Here is a 22,841-nt window from a genome sequence, read left to right as displayed (position 1 = left end):
AGTTTGGAACCTGCAATAATGTACAGAAGTAGTTGAGTTATCTGCAGAATTTACAATAATATGAAGAATTATTATTAAACTGACTCAACCAGATTTAGCTTGGGTTTGCACACTGGGATATGCAGGAGCTTACATTTGTCAGCTTTTAGAGAGGCATGCATGTACATGTTCATAATATCATGTAACAAATGTGTGTGTACTTTTATAAGGACACGTTTTCCTTCTGGAGCCCCATTTACTCCTGGACATAACTCAGTGTGTACAGTTAAAAAGCAATTAATAACTGACTAGTAAACTCCTTTCGGGCTTCAAGCCGGGTGTAGGTATCGATTATAACCATTATTTCAATGAAAAACTCTGCCATCTTCTTCAGGGATGATGTCTGGGCACGTCTAGTCCATACCACTGGACTAGTCATGACCAGGGATCATCCCTGAAGAAGATGGCGGAGGTTGTCATCGAAACATCAGTTATAATTGATACCTGTACCCAGCTTGAAGCCCAAGTAGTTTATTCGTCATATACTGTACAGTTAGATCCTTTTCCAATTAATAACTGACTTAACCTAACCTTAGTTGGTCAAGAAATTTAACTAGCCAATAAACAGACATAAGACTGGGTCAGCATGGTATAGATGGGCTGTTCTCTAGTGCTTTCTCACTCTATGACTCTAACAAAGCAAATATCTATTTCAATTTAAAATAAAAATCACTATTATTCATCCAAATCTTGATATTTTTGGTCAGATTTGTCTTGGTGAAAGTTTAAAACTCACCACACAATCATGATCCTTGGTTATCTCCAGTGAGAATTCAGAGGTGAAATCCAAATCTGAGATTCTAACAGTGTTGCAGTCTATCATCTGAAAAAAAATGAGAAGTTCCAAAAAAACTATTTGTCAGTGCACCAGGAACAAAAAAACAAACAAACCATGTTGTGCTGCAATAGATTAAGTCCTGCATTTCATATTTTCATACACTGCATAAACTGCATTCTGAAATAGAAAGTTATCACCCAAAAAACTGCTTAAAAAGCATTTCAGCCTGTATTGAACATCCCAATAAGTAATTTTGTCAATCCAGGTTAGTCTTGTGCAATATAAGTAGTGACAACTTGGATGAAGAAGTAAGGAATTTACACATAACAAATTTTTTCAAAAGTGTTGATTCCTCAGATTTTTATTTGTTTGTGATAGACAGAAGTTGAACACAAATATAATTCTTGACTACTCGTATCAGATAGAAATTTGAAGATACAAGAAGATACTTCTATTGAATACAATGTGTTTAATTGCATAATGGCGCTGGTGCTTTGTGATAGTTCAACTAAGCTAAAACCGTTTTGTTGATGATTTTTGTTTGTACTCAGTGTCTAAGGCTTCTTGCTTAAGTGTTCAACAATAATCAGCCAACATTGACGGATTCCAGTTGCCCTGATACCGTTTACCGTTTCTCCATGACCACAATGTCCTTTCACCATACTCATCACTGACAGCGCCAAGATTTGCAGGGAAAAAGTCTAAATGGTAATGAATCCTTGGTGACATGCTGCACTTCATGGTTTTGTATGCTTGAAGCATGTTGTCAACCAGCTGCCTGTAGTTAGGTGCTCTGCAGCTGCCAAAAAATTTTCAACAATATCCTTGAATGCCTTCTATGCGATTTTCTCCAGTCCCACTAGAAGTTCTTCGAAATGCCTGTCATTGATTACCTGTTTGATTTGTGGGCCAACAAAAATGCCTTCCTTAATCTCAGCATCAGTTATTCTGACTTGAATTATGAATTGAAATAACAAATATAAGCAAATCCAAAAATATATGTGATAGCGAGATTTCATGGCGATTTCCATGATCAACAGCCCAAAATCCATGAGATACACTCAAAAGTATTCAGGAAACAAAATTTTTGTTACCCAGTGTAACTATATTAAAAAAAAACTCAGTATACCATTTGTGTTCATTATTTAATTCAACTTGGCTATTATATTTTTGTGCCTCTCCAATTGGGAATGCTAAATGCTTCATATGGTGATGGCTCTGACTTCTAAGTTATTCGGTGGTTTCACTGGAACTAACCTTTAGAGGTAGAGGAAGTACTGTACATGCTGCCGTATAGCTTAGTCACAGCAAACAGATGTATCAAATAAATTTATGGGTAATGACATCTTAAGAGTCCGAACATTTAATATATTTAATATTTAGATTCCTAAAATTTAGTATATTCAATCTATGCAGTACTATTTTGCTATTGCATGTGTCACACAGAGATTTGCAAAGTACATTTTCCAGAACAGCTGCAATGATAGATATCAACAAAAACAAATTTTTAATAGGAATCTTTTAACGCCAATAAAGTAACTTTAATATATATGGCATAATTAAACCAATATTATGAAGCATTTCGGCAAACTAACAGTATTAACAGTTTAGGAATGATGTAAATACTTGCAAGAAAGTGAATCTCAAGGTAGTATATGGTGATACATATGTACTCTGATAATAAATTTACTTTAACTTTAAAAGATCTTGAGAGTATGCAGGGGAGATTTAACAGGAATGAGGACTTCAGTTGTAAAATTATATAGGAGAAGCTAGGGTTCTTCTCCTTGGAGCAAAGGATGTTGAGGAAAGATTTCGCTGAGGTATATAGGATTATGAAAGGCTTAGATGAGGTTAAAATAACCATTCCAAACAACAGATGGTAAAAACACATGAAGCATAATTTAAAAGTTTGGAAAAATGATCGGGGGGGGGTGAAATAAAAATGAAACCTTTTGCTATGGAACTCATTGCCTCCATGCATGATTGAAGGAGAGATACAGAAAAACAGAATTGTAGAAATAATTGAAGGAATTGACTCTCTGATCTCTGAGGAGACAGAGCTGAAGAATGAGACTGACTGGAGAGCTTTATCGGCTGCCAGCTTGGACACAATGGATAGTCATGCCTTTTGGACCATAATGACAATGTGATGAAGCCAATAAACTACGATAGTTTCTGCTGTCGGCAAAATTTACCGATGCTAAAAACTCACAATTCATGGTGGCTGCAAGACAAAGACATCACGCGCACTACCAAATGACCAAGTACAAACTCCTAAAATATTGCCTTTGGAACTGAATGTTCCAAGGATTGGTGCAGAACTCTACTGATATTTCTTGTGAAAAACACAAAAGAGAATGAGGTGTTCTGACATAACTAAATGTACAATTCGATTAAGCTTGGAGGGAGAGTGAAATTGGTGGTTTGGTGACATAAATCTTTGTACTTAGCAGGATCAGTTCCTTGATTTAATAAGTAGAGGCAGATTCTACAAAAGCAAAGAAGTTTTGCTAAACTTTTGGTGAAGATTTTCTGTTAACTGACCTTAAGCCATGTTACTTATTCCAGTAAAGTCTAAGTCCCACAGGGATGGTGAACCTATGGCTTGTGTGCCCAAGATGACACTGACTAAAACTTTGCTGGCACACAACATACAGTGCTACCCCTCGATTCTGTAAACCAGGGGCTCTCAACCTTTTTTATGCCATGGACCAATATCATTAAGCAAGGGGTCCACGGACCCCCAGATTGGGAACCCTTGCTTTAAACCTCACCCATAATAAAAAAAGATGCCTAATGACTATCTTTACTGACAAAAGAAGCAGCAATTTTGTTACAAGCTTTTCCTGATCTATTATGAATATGCACAATATTTATTTAGAAATGATATTATATTTAAATTGTCTTTTTAAATGATTAATGTTAATAATTTTTGAGCAGGTTTTCTACAACGGCTCATTTATTTCAATCTGTCTCTACAATATGATCATCAATAGCAAAATAATGATTACATGTAAATAAACAACAGGACTCATTACTTTCCCTTAAAAAAGGTCCATAACCATTTTTACTAATTCAGTGATAATCTCTGCTCAAAATTACCATGGCACTCTAGAGACTTTGTTTTGAAGATTATTGCCGATTTGGGCACACACCCTCAAAAGGTTTCGTCACCCCTGGTCTAGGATAAAGTCTCACACTGAGAGGCTACTTTCTAACTCATAAGCAATGCTCTGCACACTACAGTAGGTGCAAGGAAGGTTACCAATTTTGTATTCCAATAATTAGGGAGAGGCAGTGGATGTGGTCTCGAGAAACAGCAAAAAATTCCAGGTACAGCACAACTGACTAAATATCATGAACGCGAATACTGCATGAAATGGTAATGGATAAGTCAAAAAGAAAAAAAGAAATTAAGGGTCTACCATTCCCAAAATCTATCATAGAGCTCCAAAGGCACCAATCTAAAGCTTTCAGAAAAACACATTTAGGTTGGCTGTAGATGATTTAATCTCAAAGGGAAGACATTTCCCAGTCTCTTACATCAGATAGATGGAGTTATTATCTCCCTGTAAATCCTCAAATACCATTGTCCTTCACAGAATAAACTTTATCTTGGAATGCCTCAAATTCGCACCCCCATGACTGTTGGCTACAAGTGCCACATCTGAGAAAGAAGTTTGGACAAAGATGAAAGGTTTTTTTACACCTCACTTCACCCTTTAATATTCAAATTAGTGCCAGCAATAGACTTGCCCAACCCAGACAGTTTCTGAGGACCCAGCCCCAGAGTGGTCTCTGCTTCCTATATCCAGGACCGAGCTATTCTCTCATGCTGAAGCCAGCATCACAGTGATGCAACGACCTGAACGTAGTGCTGGATAGATCTTAGGATTAGACACAGGGAGGGAAAGTAGTGTTCTGATCCATCTTCACGTGCAACCTACACATACACCTCACAATTGTCAAGGTAAATTGGGTGATGAAGGGATGGACATTTCCTTTTATATCTTGGGGAATCCCAGCCCTGCCACCAGATCCTCTGATGGGATCTTTTATCCCATCATGATGGGAAAATTAACTGGAACCACAAAAGGTGACAACCTGGAATTCTCTGCCTGAAATAGTGACAGGAGCAGCTTCCATGTTCTTATAACTGGACATACACTACTGTGCAAAAGTTTTTGGCACATGTAAAAAAAAACTGTAAAGCGAAGATGCTTTCAAAAATAATGAAATGAAAGTTTCTAAATATTAAAAAACTATAAAGAGAAGTCAACTGTAAAAAAACTAAATCAAATCAATACTTGGTGCAACAACTCTTTGACTTTAAAACTGAATCAATTCTCTTAGGTACACTGTTGTAAAGTTCTGTAAGAAAATCAGCTGGTAGGTTATTCCAAGCATCTCGGAGAACTTGCCACAGATCTTCTGCAGACCTTGACTGTCTCACTTGGTTCTGACTTTCTAGGTAATCCCAGACAGCCTTGATGATGTTGAGATCAGGGCTCTGTGGAGGCCATACCATCTGAAACCAAATAAAAACCTAAGGTGCTAAGACATTTGCACAGTACTGTACTGTACACTTATTGGCTATATTATTAGGTATTTTCTGTCCAAATAAAGTGGCCATTTAATGTATATTTGTGATCTCCAAATGCCCATCAACTCCAAGGTTCAGAATGTTGTGTTCAGAGATGCTCTTCTGTACACCATGGCACCTCTGAGTTATTTGATCTACTGTCACCTTCCTGTCAGCTTGAACTAGTCTGGCCATCTTCCTCTGACATCTCTCATTAACAAAGCGTATTCACCAACAGAAATGCCACTCATTTCATGTTGTTGGGTTCACCGCACCATTCTCTGTAAACACTGGAGACTGCTGTGCATGAAAATCCCAGGAGATCAGCAGTTTCTGAGAAACTCAAACAACCCCGTCTGGCACCAACTATCATTCCATGGTCAAAGTCACCTAGATCACACTTCTTCCCCTTTCTGATGTTTGGTCTGAAGAACAGCTGAACCTCTTGACCATGTCTCCATGATTTTATGCATTGAATTGCTGCGACATGTTTAGCTGATAAGATATTTGCATTAACAAGCAGGTGTACAGGTGTACCTAATATAGTGACCACTGAGTGTGTAATGCAAAGTTAATAACAAAACAGATCTGAGGAGAAGCAGCCAGGTAGTGGAGCTCTTTGTTTCTTTCAAAGGGCCAGCACCAGCAAGTTGGGTCAAATGGTCTCTTTCTGCACTATATAATTTTGTGCACTGAATTTAATTGCAGCTACCACATGGTTAAAGTCTAAAGGAACACAATCTTATACACAAAGTGAATCTATACAATAATCATATTCACACAGCTCCCATCCAAAATATGACAACTAATCTTAGTTGAGATGTATTTTATTTACATATTAAATGAGAATCATGGGTTTTTCTCTTTAATTGCCTTCATTTGATGTTTAACCTAATGAAATTAGATTTCACAGAACTGTGAAACATTCCCTAAAGGCCCTTTGTGCGGATGACTGCCTTTCACAACAATAAGAAAGAGTTCTACATCAATCTCGGCACTATTCAGCGACTTAAACAGCATTTACAGAGGTTCTATGCATTGATAAAAATGATTAAACAGAGCAAATGGAAGGTAACAATACACATATTTTTTTGTTTTCAGATGCCTTGAAGAGTGTATACTTGCAAGGAATATAAACAACATGCACCTCTGAGCAAGTAAACATGCAGAAGTGCCTCATCTTAATGTCACTGGCTGATACTTCATCCATTATAAAACCACTGTCCATTAAATGTTTACATGCGCTCGAGTGTGAAATAGCATATGTAATAAACCACCCTGAGCCAAATGCCCATATTTCTCCCCCACTCTATTTCCAGCAGTGATTAGTTAGAATCAATCTGGTTTTTATAACCTAGCCGGTCTTTTCAACATGATTCAGTTCTAATAAATATCTGCTTCCTCCTTCAAAAAACTAGGTGATACTTGCATTTGTGAAAATTAGATCCTAATTCCATTCATGAACCTATGCTTGCATGAAAAGCAGCATGCAACTCTCTGCCTCTTTGACCATAAGAACATAAGATATATAAGCAGAATTAGGCCATTTGGCCCATCAAGTCTGCTCCACCATTTCACCATTGCTGATCTAATTTTCCTCTCAGACCTAATCTCCTGCTTTCTCCTCATGTCCCTTCATGCCCTGACCAATCAAGAATCTATCAACCCCTGCCTTAAGTATACATAAAGACTTGTCCTCCACAGCTGCCAGTGGTAAAGGATTCCAAAATACTCCTCTACTGATCCCTGTGAACGATCCTCCTTCAATTAACATCATCAAAAGTGAAGAGATTACATGCTAATTTCCTATTTACTTTTTAACAATGATAATCCTTTTGGTTTAAGAACATCTAATTTCCTGGCCAATCTCCAGAACATTTTATTCCCTTAGAGTTCAAAACCTATTGCTCTCCGCATGAATGTATTCAACAGCTGAGCACAACATAACCCTGTGGGGTAGAGAGCAGAGCAAAGTTCTGCTAAGAATAATCTTCATTTATTCAACTTCCTTCAAAGTTGAGTTCAAAGTCAAAGTAACACTTTTAACCTCACAGGAAAGGATGCTGCCAATCCCTGAGTCACACTGCTTTGTTTACATGAAGTGTCATAGTCTAACGGGGCATCTTGTTGCCATGACCTGCTCAGCTTAATCTCACCGTGACCGAGGCAATGGGGAGAAACCAGAGGCATTTCTTTTTTCGTCAGAACCCTGTTACAGGAAAAACATTGAGAGGATACAAAAGATTTACGAGGATGCTGACTGGATCAGAGAGCCTGAGTTATAGCGAGAGGTTGGCTATGCTGGATCTTGGAATGGCCTCATAGAAGTTTATAAAATCATGAAGGGTGTGGATAAGGTGGACGGACATAGTCTTTTCCCCAGGGTTGCAGAGGGCACAGAAACAAGATAAGAGAGGACAGATTTAAAAGAGATCTGATAGCAACAGATTTTGAACCCTAAGAGAGGTAACTTCGTTACACAGAGGATAGTGAGAACCTGGAATGAACTGCCAGAGGAATGGTCGAGGCAGATACAATTGCAACATGGAAAAGACAGTTAGAGGTATATGGAGGCGAGGGGTTTGAAGGGTTATAGGTTGAATGCAGGTAACTGAGACTAGCAGGGAGGATGCTACACTCACAACACGCTGGAGGAACTCAGCAGGTAGGATGCTGTGGTCTGCATGGACCATTTGGGTTGAATGGCCCATTTCCAGGCTATACTACTCTATGACTCAAAGCAAATGTTATTTAACAGATTTGCAAAATTACGATTTTGGCTTCTGAGAGACCTGAATGGAGCAAGCTTCTATGGAAAATGAAAGCTGAAGAATTACAAATACTGGAAATCAGTAATTTAAAGAAAAACAAAAATAGTCGTAAATACTAATCAAGTCAGGCAGTTCTGAAGTACTGGTTCTGCTTCCATCTCCATAAATGCTGCCTGGCTTCCTGAGCATTTCTGGTTTTAGTTCTGTATAATTAAAAGAAATAGAGGTGATTTTGAAGATCCATACAAGATTAAAGAGGATCTGAGAACAAAAATGTTCTTTGGAACTTCGGAAGAAATTTACAAAAATTAGAAACCAGTTGGGACTGACATGCAGAGAAATTTCTTTGCCCAAAAAGGTGCAAATCTTTGGGGATTGTCTGCCTCAGAGGGTTATGAATGTGCTGACATCCAAGCTGATATCAATAAATGTTTTAACACCAAAGGAATCAAAGATCACACAGGAGAGGCAGGAGTGGGTCGTGATCTCAAAATACGGAAGATTAGGCTTGGTGAACCATGTGGTCAATGCTTATTTTTTCATCAAATATTATGTTTACAAAAGGAGGCTATTCATCCCATCAGCTCTAGGCTAGTCTCAGGAGAGCAACTTAATTACTTCCATTCCCCTTCTTCATATTTCCATTTCTCTGCAACTTACCCTCACTCAAGCAATCTCTTTGATTCCTTCTTCAATTAATCTGCACTCAAGTGATAATTAACAGTGGCTAATTAACCTACTAGCCTGTTTCTACACCCAGAGGAAACCTACATAGTCATGGAGAGATGGTGCAAACTCTGCACAGATAGTACCCGACGTCTGGATCGAAACCAAGTACCAGAACTGCGGGCCATGGAAACTGACAGGAGAATCAACAACAAGAGGAAACAGAATGAAGGTAAGTGGCTACAGAACCAGGAATGGGGATGAGAGAGAGAGAGAGAGAGAGACTCCACAGTGAATTCTTAAGTTCTGAAATTCATTACCTCATGTGAAAGGTACCTGATTTAATGGTACCTTTCAAAACGATTCTAAGCACAAATAGTCCATGATCCTTTGATATGGTAATTGTACCAAGCGATTCTTTTTCATAAATGGTTTATCATGGAGCATTTTACAGCAAAAACGGAAAATGAATTAATACTATTAGGCCATCATTTACCCAATCTATCGTTTTTTTATATATAAATACAGCACTGCAGCATTTCCCAAATGTCTTTTGCTGTAATCTCACTGAATAATGCTGTGGTAAGCATGAATCAATTTCCATTTTTATGCTTCATAGATGTACATGTAGAAAACTGTTTACCCGACAGTATTTTTGTTATCAGCTGTGCTACAACCCACACTGAAAGGTGGCAGATCACCGCACAATGCACAAAGCATGAACCCCAGGCCATTAATGTGAAAGCACAGAATTTCCGCAGGAGGCTGCTCACTCAGCATTAACAATTTTTTCTTTTATTATGCAAGTGCGGCCCAAACTGCATTCATTCCTAGCTTTTCCTGAAAGGTATGGCTGCACGGAGGGCACTTTCACCTTCTCCTGGTCAGTGATACGTACCTTGATAACGCAGCTCTCGGAAATGATGGTGTCAGGGTTAAGCATTTCCACCATAGCTTCTGGGATGACCACTTTCTTCATGCAGGACATCTTAAAGCCGTACACATCATCCCAGAAAGCAACGTGCTCATCGTGTTTTTTCCTGTCTCCCACTGCTACCAGACTGAGGGTGCAGATATCGGGGTACACTGAAAGAAATCATCCAGTTTAAGCACATGGTACTTTGTGTCGTGCTTCTGCACAATCTGAGAGAATCTTCGCTAAAAATAAGAGTAATACGTGCACAGATAATACCCTCTGGAAACTCAATCCAAATCCCATGGGTGTTTACACATGAGCATTCCCACATACAGACATTGTGTTATTATTTAGAGTAAATACACAATTATTTCAATGCGGAAGAGCATGATCTGTGCAACTTAAGCACTGGAGCAGCTCTTAGCTGGCATGAAACATACCAATCTAAGTCACCAGTGGGACTCCATGTCCTTGAATTTCTTTAATTTGGATTTGGTGTTTATCTTCTCATCTGCAGGAACGGCCCTGCACTTCGGCAATCCTCCCGACCATCCCTGCACCCCCCCCCAACACTAATCTTCTCCTGGTATCCATAATCTTCATTCAGAATCCCTGACTTCCTCCATGACAAGCCTGCAAACTGCTTGGCCCTTTTGTACTTCTCGCTTGCTGATACTTCTCCCCAAGTTCCCCGATGATACCACCTTCACAGCTGAGCCCTGAAATGCTCCTCACCCTTGCTCTTCTCTCTGGCCACACTCAAACTCCTCCCTCCTCTCTTCACCCTGGCTCACATCCCCTCCTTTCCATGCCCCACATCCTCTCTCCTCCCCTGCTCTCCTCTCCTCCCCACTCCTCTCCCTGATTCACGGCCCTCCTTACATTCACCCCTCCCTGATCCACGCCATCCACTCCCCACACTGCCTCCCACCCCCTCCTCTCTGTGCTCCCCACCCCTTCTCTTCCCCAAATCCACTCCCCTCCCTGCCCCACACACCCTCCCATCCCTGCTCCACATCCACACCCTTCCCTGCCCAACACCCTCTTCTCCTCTGTACTCCTCTCCTCCCAATCACACCACCACCTGTCCTCCCCACCCCACGCCCGCCCTCGTACCTGCACTGCTCCCTGTCTCATACCCAGTATCTGGCCTCCCGAATTCAGACCCGCTCTATTCTCTGCCCTGTACCTACTCTCCTTGTTCGATTCCTGCATCCCTGCCCTCCCCTCACCCTTTCTCCTCCCCTGACCACCAGATCATTAAACACAGAGATTGTGACAATAAAATGGGAAAATTCCAAATTCTAAACAAAAAATCTTGCATCTCCATTGTGCCCAACACAGATTCCTGATGATTGAAAATGGATGAAAAATCCATTGCTGTTGTACTGTAACAAATAAATCAGCCAATTTGCTAAGAGCAAATTCTCAGAAATGACTCGATATTTTTTTTGTGTGATGACAACTGAAGGATAAATGAGGCACAGGCCACAGAATATAGCCGTCCTGCTCTCCCTCAAACTAATGCTGTGAGAATAACCGAGACCTTAGAAAACAGCCCATTCAACAATGTACTCTTCCTTCTGAACTGCATAGAAGAGTCAGCCTGCATAATTAACCTAAAATGTGATTGGGTATGTATAACAAAATGTATCCATACAATATGCAAAAGAAATCTTGCACAAAACAGGCTTGGGTTTGCAATAGGCTCTCTGAAGGTGTACTGCAGTATTTCTTCTGCCAATCAGAAGCAGTTTTTGTTTAAAAAGAGCGGGATATTCAATGGAAATTTATGCTGCTCTTGTATTCCCATTGCGGATCAGTGTAGCATTTAAACTATGGAACATTTCATTCCAAAAACCTGCTTTTTAAATTTGGCCTACTTAAAGGATTACTGAATGCCTGTTGATGTTGATTACATTTTAAGTAATTTGGTATACTTCATTAGATTTTATCGGATATAATGTTTAACTTTATTTACAATTTTTAATTTTGTCTCATATTTTTATGACTGCAGTGATTTATCTTTACAATGTACGTAAAGCACTTTGAGTCTGCATCTTAATGTATAAAAGGTGATATATAAAGATTATTACTATTATAATAAAAATAGCTGGAGGTTATAATTGAAAATGGTTACGTCCAGAGTTTGAAAGCAGATGAGGCATTAATCATCACCTTCCTGTTTCCGCATCAATGTCCTTTAAACTTTCCAACACAACTGTATTTGTCAGTTCATTCTTCTCCTATTAGTTCAGTAATTGAATAATTATTATTGCACACAGGTGAAATTAACAAAGTGCTGATTGGACAGGGAGCAAAAGCTCTCTCAGCTGCTTAGAGGATTCACAGAGATGACATCTGTGTCCTTCTCGATTCGCTGCCCAGAGCCACTTCATTTCTCGCTGCAGTTCACATGGCTGGTTGGTAAAATAGGCTGTACTCTGTACAGTACTAAAGGCTCACACACAGCAGAACGCCAAGAACTAAAGAGGGCTAGATTCCTGGGTTAGACCAATGCATCCCTGTTGCAGGGTTATGATCAGCATGGCTACATAACTTTTTAAATTCTTTTCTTGTTTCCTGCACCCTGAGAGATCCAGCAAGGAGGACTTTTGCTGGAATTGTATTCTATTTTTAGCATTTATATGTTCTGGCTTTGATTTAGGAATTAGCACAGATTACAAGCAGATGAAAGTAAAAACACTTCCTATCCAAAGACCTTGGCAAAGCGCATCCTAGTCAAGTCGTGAAATTTAGCATATCCTCCATATGCAACTTGCTGAGGGGGCAGCTACCTAACATGAACTGCTCAGGACCCAGCACATTCTCATCACCGTTGCAGTTTCCAACAATCAAAAATTGCCTTAGGAAATAAAAATGAAGTAGTGCCCTGTCACAACACAGCTTTCAAGCTAAGCTGGCTCATTAATTAGCCAAGCTTTACTAATGTACTTGACTGGGAAAACTTACACACACTCAACTGATATCCCTTAGTCTCCAAACAAATTGTATTTGAAAAAAAATCTGTGGCCGCAGGCAGCTTAATATTGCTGCCTTAAAAATGGACACTTTTCTAAGCAGTCACATACTTATAGCTGACAACACAGGAAAATGTTGAGGCTAGCCTTAGATCAGCCTCACGGTTGGATTGAAAATCACAGTGACATCTTCTTTCAATGACATGATAGGAAAATGAACATCCTTTTGTAAAAAATGGTAAATGAGAATAAAAGTATGGCTGTGGAACATCTCGGTTGCTGCATATTTCATCAGCAATTTTATACTTTAAGAATATGTAAATTTGAAAGATAAGGAAGCTCTTTAATGTATGCACTTCATGTGTGAGGTAGTTAAAGGCTGCATCTGAAATTCAGTTAAATTGATCCCATTTAGCACATACCAAAGAGGACCATTTTTATCCTGAGGAAACCATACATGGAAATGTGCTCTTCCATAAATAGTTGGTTTACTTTAAAATTCAAATATAAAAAAATTTATTTTTTGTTAAAGGGATTAACAGTTACAGGGAGAAGAAAGCAAAATGGGGTTGGAAAAAAGAATCGGCCATGACTGAATGATCTAATTCAGTTCCCATATATATTCTGGTCTTCTGATCTTATCCACAGGATGTGGTGTCAATGACATTAGCTTGGCATTGACTTGGCTGTGGAGGTGAAGTTAGTGGATATATTTAAAGCAGCGGTCAAAAGTTACAGGGTAAATGCAGGAGAATGGGGTTGAGAGGGAATTCGGCCATGATGGAATGGCAGGACAGATCCGATGGGCCGAATGACTTAATTCTGCTCCTATGCCATATAGTCTTAGAGGCATAATCTAATTTAATTGATTTGGTGCAACATTGTGGGCTGAAGGGCCTGTTCTTGTGCTGTACTGTTCAACATTCTGTAATTTGTTGCCTGTTTCTAACTGCCCCTGAGAAGACCATGTCCCTGAACCAGTGCAGTCCATGTGTTGAAGCTAATCCCTTGGTGTGCACCAGTCCTGAAACGACCAAGTAGATGACAGACTGCCTCTGGGATCAGAATGGGAGCTTGAGAAGTTCTATTCTTCTGGAGATACATTCTGTAACCAAGGGTCAGAACTGGGAGTGGGGATTTGCTAGGAAGATCAGATTGGAATTGGAATCGGAATTGGTTTATTATTGTCACATGTACTGAGATACAATGAAAAGCTTGTCTTGCACACTGCTCATACAGATCATATCACTACACAGTGCACTTAGAATAAGGTAGAACAATAACAATGCAAAATAAAGTGTAACAGCTACAAACAAAGTACAGGGAAAGTAAACAAAATGGTGCAAGAACACAGCGAGGTAGACTGTTATAGCACATACTTCACCAGTAAGCCTTTCTGTTATTGAGAAATATAGATGCACCAATGGAAGTTGACTTTTGTGAACTAATTATCATCCCAGAGAAGCCTAAATTAGAAAACATAGGCTTTTAAAGGGTGCAGTCTTGCAAATTCAGCAAATATTCGTCACTTAAGTTTTAAAATTATTTACTTTCCATATCCAGATTAGAAACTGGCAGGCGAGCTTGATCTTAGTTTTATTTCTGTACTTAAAAGTAAGCTCAGAATCACGCAAGATAACTATGGGGAAAATTTGTCCTTATTCACTGAGGTTAAATATTGTTCTCACGACTTCCTGTTTCACTGAAGTCAAGGAATTTGAATATGCAGAGGGCAAAACAACCAGTTCTCCGAGGTGCCCTTTTGGAACTTTTCAGCGGGTTGCAAATATCGTGAGAGGTCATTCGTTAGTGAGGCAGCACAAGGTTTGAAAAAAGGTTGGGACCTTTCAAAACTTTTTGGCAAGCTGCAATCATCGCGACCTTTAAGGCACTCGGCAGGGGCCAGTAAAAAGAAGCGACGAGTAAGCAGACCGGACATTGTTGGATCGGCCATTGTTGGAGTGGTCAGTGTTAAGAGTGGCTAGGCTTTGGCTCACCAATCTCAGCCGAGAACAGACACAAGCTAGAAGTTAAGCTCGAGAAGTTAGAGGTATAATAAGTGTTGACAGGATGGGAGTTAAGAAGTGGATTGCTCATCCTGTGAGATGTCACATTTCAACGTACCTAACAGTTTCCCTCTTGACTATATTTACAGGTTTGTATCCAACTTCAGGCTCTGAATGACAAGTTCAAGTAACTGCAGCTGGAGTGGGTTGTACTCAGGATCATTCAGGAGGCTGAAAACTTCATAAATGAGACTTTTACTGAGGTGGTTCAGGCTTCAGATAGTAGTTGGGCAACAACCAGGAGAAGGTGGTCAGGAAGGAGTCAGTGCAGGGATCCTCTGTGGCCATTCCCCTCAGCAACAAGTATACCCCTTTGGATATTGTTGGGAGGGGGTGACCTATTAGAAGCAGGAGCACCCAAGACAGTGGCACTGTGGCCAGTTCTGAGGCTTAGCAAGGAAGAGTAAAGTCAGGCAGAGCGGTAATGATAGGAGAATTGATAGTCAGTGGGACGGACAGGAAATTCTCTGCCCACAAAAGATATGCCAGGATAGTGTGTTGCTTCCAGGTGCTGGAGTCCAGGATGTCTCAGAGGAGCTGCAGAAGATTCTCAAGAGGAAGGGTGAGCAGCCAGAGATCATGGTGCACACTGGCACCAACTATATAGGCAGAAAGGGCGAAGAGGTTCTTCACAGTGAGTACAAGAAGCGAGGGAAGAGGATGAAGAGCAGGACCTCCAGGGTAATAATCTCTGGATTGTTTCTAATACCACACTCTAACCAAGCAAGAACAGGATGACAGTACAGATGAATGAGTGGCTGTGGAAGTGGTGCAGAGGGCAGGGTTTTATTGGATCATTGGGATTTCTTCTGGGGAAGTTATGACCTGTACAAAAAGGACAGGTTACACCTGAACCCAAGAGGGGCAAATACCCTTACTGGCAGGTTTGCTAGAGCTGTTGCGGAGGTTTTAAACTAATTTGGCAAAGGGATGGGAACTGGAGTGATAGGGCTGAAGATGGAGCAGTTGGTATACAAATTGATGCATTGTATAGTGAGACTGTGACAAAGGACAGGTAGATAGATAGATGGAAAATTGTAGTCAGTGGGATGAGTTGAAGAACAACATGGGAGCAAAATCAAAAAGAATGCTGAATACAGGGCAGAAGGCATTATAATTGAATGTATGCAGTGCACAGAATAAAATAGACGATCTTGTAACACAGTTAGAGATAGGCAGATATGACATTGTGGGCATCACTGAATCATGGCTGAAAGAAGATCATAGTTGGGAGCTTAACATCCAAGGATACACATTGGATCGAAAGCACAGGCTGACAGGCAGAGGGATTGGGATGGCTACATTGGTAACAAAATGAAATCAAATCCTCAAAAAAAGGTGGCATAGAATCAGAAAATGTAGAATCCTTGTGAGTAGAGTTAATAAACTGCAAGGGTAAAGATGCTGCTGGGAGTTATATACAGGCCTCCAAAGAGTAGCCAGGATGTTGGATATAAATTACAATGGAAGATAGGAAAGGCATGTAAAAAGGACAATGTTATGATAGTCATAGGGTATTTCAATATGCGGGTAAATTAGAAACATCAGGCTGGGGCTGGATTTCAAGAGAAGGAATTTGTAGAATGCCTATAAAGTGACTTTTTAGGGCAGTTTGTGGTTGAGCCCACTTGGAAAAAGGCAACTCTGGTTTGGGTGCTGTGTAATGAACCAGATTTGATGAGGGAACTTAAGGTAAAGGAACCCTTAGGAGACAGAGATCATAATATGACAGAATTCATCCTGCATTTTGAGGGGGAGAAGATAAAGTCAGATGTATCAGTATTACAGTGGAATAAAGGGAATTACAGAGGCATGAGAGAGGAGCTGGCCAAAGTTGACTGGAAGGCAACACTATCAGGGATGACAGCAGAACAGCAATGGCTAGAATTTCTGGGGACAATCGGACGGCACAAGATAGATACATCCCAAAGATGGAAAACAATTCTAAAGGGAGGATGAGGCAACCGTGGCTGACATGGGAAGTCAAAGGTAGCAAAAAAGCAAAAGATAGGCCATAATATGGCAGAAATTAGTGAGAAGTTAGAGGATTGGGAAGCACATAAAGCCAACAGAAGGCAGTTAAAAAAGCCATAGGGAGAGAAAAAATGAACTATGAAGGTAAGCTAGCCAATAATATAAAAGAAGGTAACAGTTTTTTTTTCAGATGTATAAGGAGTAAAAGAGAGGCAAGAGAGGATATCAAAAGGCTGGAGCATGTCGCCAGAGAGGTAGTAATGGGGGAGGGGGGGGGTCAAAGAAATGGCAGACAAAGTTAGTAAATCAGTCTTTACTGTGAAAGACACATAAGCCAGAATTTCGAGTGTGAAGGGGGCAGAAGTGAGTGTAGTTGCTATTACTAAGCAGAAGATGCATAGGAGGTTGAAAGGTCTGAAGTCAACTGTGGCAGATGGTGTACAGCCCAGGGTTCTGAAGGAAGTGGCTGAAGTGATTGTGGAGGCATTGGAAATGATCCTTCAAGAATCACTAGATTCTGGAATGATTCTGGAAGACTGGAAAATTGCAAAAGTCACTTCACTCTTTAAGAAGGGACAGAGGCAGAATAAAGGAAAGTACAGGGCTGCCAACCTGATTTCAGAGGTTGAGAAGATGTTGGGAGTCCATTATTAAGGATGAGGTTTTGGGGTACCTGGAAGCAGATGATAAAGTAGGCCAAAGTCAGCATGTTTTCCTTAAGGAGAAATCTTGCCTGACAAATCTGTTGGCATTCTTTGAGGATATAACAGGCAGGATAGACAAAGGAGAGTCAGTGGATGTTGTTGACATGGATTTTCAGAATACCTTTGACAATGTGCCACTCATAGTATTACAGGAAAGATACTAGCATGAGTAGAAAATTGACTGACTGGCAAGGGGCAAAGAGTAGGAATAAAAGGGCCCTATTCTAGTTGGCAGCTGGCGACTAGTGGTGTTCCACAAGAGTTGGTATTGGGAACATCGCTTTTCATGTGAGATGCCAACGAGGATGATGGAATTGATGGCTTTGTTGCCAAGTTTACAGATGATACAAAGATATTTGGAGGACCAAGTAGTGCTGAGAAGTAGAAAGTCCACAGAAAAACTTAAACAGATTCCCTAAAGGTTAATTTACAGGCTGAGTCTGTGGTAAGGAGGGCAAATGCAATGTTAGCATTCATTTCAAGAAGATTAGAATAGTCTTATAAGAATATAAGAGCAAGGATGTGATGCTGAGGCTTCATAAGGCATTGTTCCGACCGCACTTGAAGAATTTCGAACAGTTTTGGGCCCTTTATCTTAGACACTGGCATTGGAGAGGGTCAGAGAAGGTTCATGAGAATTATTTAGGGAATGAAAGGGTTAACATATGAGGAACAATTGATAGCTCTGGGTCTATACATGCCCAGTTTAGAACAATGAGGGGTGATCTAAATGAAACCTATCAAATATTGAAAGGCCTGGAAAAAGTGGGCATGGATAGGATGTTTCTTATCGTGGGTGAGCCTCAGACCAGAGGGCAGAGCCTCAGAATAGGGGGACACTCATTTAGAACAGAGATGAGGAGGAATTTCTTTAGCCAGAGGGTGGTGAATCTGTGGAGTTCATTGCTACAGACAGCTGTAGAGGCCAAGGCATTGAGAGTATCTAAAGCGGAGATTGACAGGTTCTTGATTAGTCAGAGCTTCAAAGGTTACAGGGAGAAAGCATGAGAATGTGCCTGTTCTGTTTTGTTTGTTTTTTTTGTGCTGGAGGAGGGATTTGGGGGTTGATATGCCTATTCTGTTTTTGTTCTTTCTTTGTGTAAGAGGAGGGATTTTGGGGTTGATATGCCTGTTCCATTTTTGTTTATTTTTTTGTGCAGGGAGGAGGGATTTGGGGTTGATGATCGTGCAGCCTTTTCTTTCTTGGTTCATGGCTACCCAGAGAAGAGTTTCAGAGTTGTATACTTTGATAATAAATGAGCCTTTGAACCTTTGAATAGGGTTGACAGGGATAATAAATCAGCCATGATGGTATGGCAGAGCAGACTAATTCTGCTCCCATATCCTACAGTCTTAAGGTCAATGATAGGGTGCAGTTCCCGGTACCAGATCTAAACATGAAGCAATGTGTGCAGAAAGGTAAATACCTCACTTTCCTCCTTTCTGCAATTGTCTTACATTTGCAATTCAGCCAAGGAATAAAATTAAGTAGTAAAATATAAATCAACCATTAACGGTCTTCAACCATTTATGCTATTATCTCTGTTTCTCTGTCTGTCTGACTTGCTGCGTATTTCCAGTGTTTTCTGAGAACAAATTCATTACAATCAGTGGTCACTTCATTAGGTACATGAGTACAACATGGTGTGGTCTTCTGCTGCTCTAGCCCATCCACTTCAACGTTTGACATGTTGTGCATTCAGAGGTGCTCTTCTGCACACCATTATTGTAAAACATGGGTATCTGAGTTACTGCCACCTTCCTGTCAGCTTGAATAGTCTGGCCTTTCTCCTTTGATCTCTCTCATTAGCAAGCAACACACACAAAAGCTGGAGGAACTCAGCAGGCCAGGCAGCATCTATGGAAAAGAGTAAACAGTCGATGCTCCAGGCTGAGACCCTTCATCAGGACTGAAAAAAAAAAATGAGGTCAGAGCAAGAAGGTGGCAGGAGGGGAGGAAGAAGTACAAAGTGTAGGTGATAGGTGGAACTGAGAGAGGGGGAGAGGTGAAGTAAGAAGCTGGGAAGTTGATAAGTGAAAAGATAAAGGGCTGTAGAAGAGGGAATTTGATAGGAGAGGACAGAAGACCATGGAAGGAAAGGGGGAAGAACACAAAGGGAGGTGATGGGGATGGGCAGGTGATGGGAAATGGGGGAATGGTGATGGGGGCAATTACCAGCAGTTCAAGAAATCAATGTTCACGCCATCAGGTTGGAGGCTACTCAGACGGAATATAAGGTGTTGCTCCTCCAACCTCAGTGTGGCCTCATTGCGGCAGTAGAGGAAGCAATGGACTGACATGGCGGAAGGCGAATGGGAATGGGAAGCAGAATTGAAATGGATAGCGTCCTGGAGATCTCGCTTTTTCCGGCGGACGGAGCGCAGGTGCTCGGCGAAGCGGTCTACTAATCTACGCTGGGTCTCACAGATATACAGGAGGCCACATTGAGAGGACTGGATACAGTAGATGGCCCCAACAGACTCACAGGTGAAATGTCATCTCACCTGGAAGGACTGATTTCCAGCATCTGCAGATTTTCTTGTGTCTCTTATTATCAAGGCGCTTTTGCCCCAAGAGTGTGGCACGTGGCTAAGTGGTTAGGGCGTTGGGCTTACGATCTGGAGGTCATGGGTTCACGTCTGCGCCAAGGCAGCGCGTTGTGTCTTTGAGCAAGGCAGTTAACCACACACTGCTCCAGTCCACCCAGCTGAAAATGGGTACCAGCAAATGCTGGGGGTTAATCTCGCGATGGACTGACGTCCTATCCAGTAGGGTGGGGGGGTGGGGGGTCGTCTCGTACTCTCAGTCGCTTCATACCACAGAAACCAACATAAGCACCGGTCTGATAGGCCACAAGGCTCGGGACAGACTTTAACTTTAACTTTGCCCCAAGAAGTGCCACTCACTAGATTTTTTTTTGTTTCTTGCATCATTCTTTGTAAACTCTAGAGACTGTTGTGTGTGAAAATCCCAGCAGTTCAGCAGTTTCCGAGATACTTAAACCACCTCGTCTGGCATCAACTATCGCTCAACAGTCAAAGACACTTACCCATTCTAATGTCTGGTCTGAACAACAACCAAACCTCTTGCATGTTTTTATGCACTGAGCTGCTGCCACATGATTGGCTGATAAGGTGTTTGCGTTAACAGACAAGTGTATACGTGTAGCCAATAAAGCGGTCACTGAGTGTATATTTGAATTCTAAAAGATCATGATTCATGTTACTTCTCCTGACCTAGCTTTAAGGTTAGAAAACTCTCTTTAAGCAAGTTAACCATACAACACTTCTGTGTGAGGAGCAGTTCTAAACCTGAGCAGTTACACAAGGACAAATACAAGCTTGATCTTGTATTTAATTTAGTCATTGAGAGAAATATTGTATCTAGCCTCATCAATCCCTGCTTTGTGTTAAACCCTTGATGTTTCAGGTGTTGCCATTTCTCTCACAAGATGATGCTTGCTGGTTGTTATTTTTTATTCAACGCACGGTTAGATTGAACAGCTTACTAATGAACCTCCTTCCAGAAAAGCAAAAGGCCCTTGCTACAATAACATTATTCAACGTCATTCATTATGTGAATGGCATCAAGTAATGTTATAAGCAACCATTATCTGTTGTTTACAACACAGTTTTCAGCATTCAATATGTCTATTATCATCAAGAAGAAACAGATTGGAAAATCAGTCAAACTCATTGCATACTTTAATGCACTAGGCTCAATGGTTGCCCCTGGATCTTAAGTTGCAGAAATCTAGGTTACCTTTCCAAATCAGCACAGAAGAACTGTTGCAAAATCGGAGAAGCAGCCTTTCAAACGGGATTTTAAACCAAAACCCCATTCACTCACCAGATGGGAGCAAGAGGAACCATCATATTCTTTGGAAGAAGAGAAGGCTTGATCAGATCACTGGGCTTGCCAGTGGCTATCCCTCACTGAAAATTACTGCAACATTCTGCCTGGTCACGTTCACAATACTCCTCTCTACAGAATGAATGCTGCAGATCATATTATACTGGGCTTTTCATCACCGAAGCATACCAAATTTTACAACATAGTTTACTCAGATCATCAAGTGAATGCTAGCCTTTCGTAGAGCAATCCTGTCTGTCAACTTCCTCCATTCTTCCCCTTAAAATCCAGTAAACTATTCTCTCTAAAATGCCCAAACATACCCTATTGAAGGCACCATTCCAATCGGTATCAAACTCTTAAGTCACAATTGCTCTCAAAGTGAAGAGATTTTGTTCAGACTCATTGTCACCATCAGGAAGAAGATACAGAAGCCTGAAGGCACACACTTAGTGATTCAGGAACAGCTTCTTCTCCTCTACCATCCGATTCCTAAATGGACATTGAACCCATGAACACTAATGCACTACTTTAAAATTTTTGCACTAATCATTTTATTTAACTATTATATAGAGAAAAACTGTGAATTACTTTAAGTGCGTATATATACATATATATCACAATATATATGTGATATATATGTGAATCACAAAGTGGAGGAAAGAGGACCAGGTCGAGACAACAGAGACTTATGGAGAAGAGGAGTTTGGTGGGTAATAAAATGGACGAGTTCACAGCGCTAGCCAGGCGTCAGAGAACATTTCGGGAGTGCAGTGTTATGTGCTTCACTGGAATGGGGCTGCACGAGGACATTCCCGATCAAAACTTCTCCATGGACGGCTTCCAGACCATTCCGGCTGACCGGAAGTGCACTGAGAGTGGTAAGTGTAAAGGAGTTGGGTGCTTACTATTCTGTTAACAACAGATGGTGCAATCCGGGTCATATTACGATCAAGGAACATGTTTGTAGACCGGATATTGAACTTTTTACTGTGGAACTTCGGCCACATTCCACCGAGATACAACACTGGGCGGCACGGGAGGTCATTCCTGCCTGAGGCCATCTAACGTGCAGCTCCTCCTGTGGAGGATCAGACACCCTGAGCCAATAGACTGGTCCTGGACTTATTTTCCACCTGGCATAGCTTGTATTTTGTTGTTTGACTGGTTGTGGTTTTTGTATTGCTATATTTACGCTCTATTCTTGGTTGGTTTGGCTGTAACGAAACCCAATTTCCCTCGGGATTAATAAAGTATATCTATCTATCTATATACACACAATGTAATTCACAGCTTTTTTTCTCTATTATTATGTATTGCATTGTACTGCTGCTGCAAAGACAACAAATTTCACAACATATACCGGTGATATTAAACCTGATTCTGGTTCTGAAGCACTTTGATGACACCATGATCGCAGAAAGTCTGTTTCCATCCCTCAATTTTTCAATAGTAGGTAGGGAGTTTTAAGGCGATAATCAGTTCATGCACTGTTGGTAGGGTTATTG

General features: G+C 40.8%; 1 protein-coding gene across 2 annotated transcripts in view; it reads right to left on the bottom strand.

The window, feature by feature from the left end:
- prmt3 (protein arginine methyltransferase 3) overlaps window positions 1-22,841 on the bottom strand; it is a 287,320-nt gene that overhangs the window by 108,122 nt on the left and 156,357 nt on the right. For both annotated transcript variants that reach the window (XM_063061730.1, XM_063061729.1), the window contains 2 exons: window positions 9,738-9,925; window positions 776-862 (listed from right to left, as the gene is read on the bottom strand). In XM_063061730.1, coding sequence (XP_062917800.1) covers window positions 776-862; window positions 9,738-9,925 — 275 coding nt within the window. The remainder of the gene's footprint in view (window positions 1-775; window positions 863-9,737; window positions 9,926-22,841) is intronic.

This window comes from Mobula hypostoma, chromosome 11 (genome assembly GCF_963921235.1).
Source record: "Mobula hypostoma chromosome 11, sMobHyp1.1, whole genome shotgun sequence".
Taxonomy (NCBI): domain Eukaryota; kingdom Metazoa; phylum Chordata; class Chondrichthyes; order Myliobatiformes; family Myliobatidae; genus Mobula; species Mobula hypostoma.
Note: the sequence above shows the minus strand (reverse complement) of the source record. Positions and strands in the feature narration are given on the sequence as shown.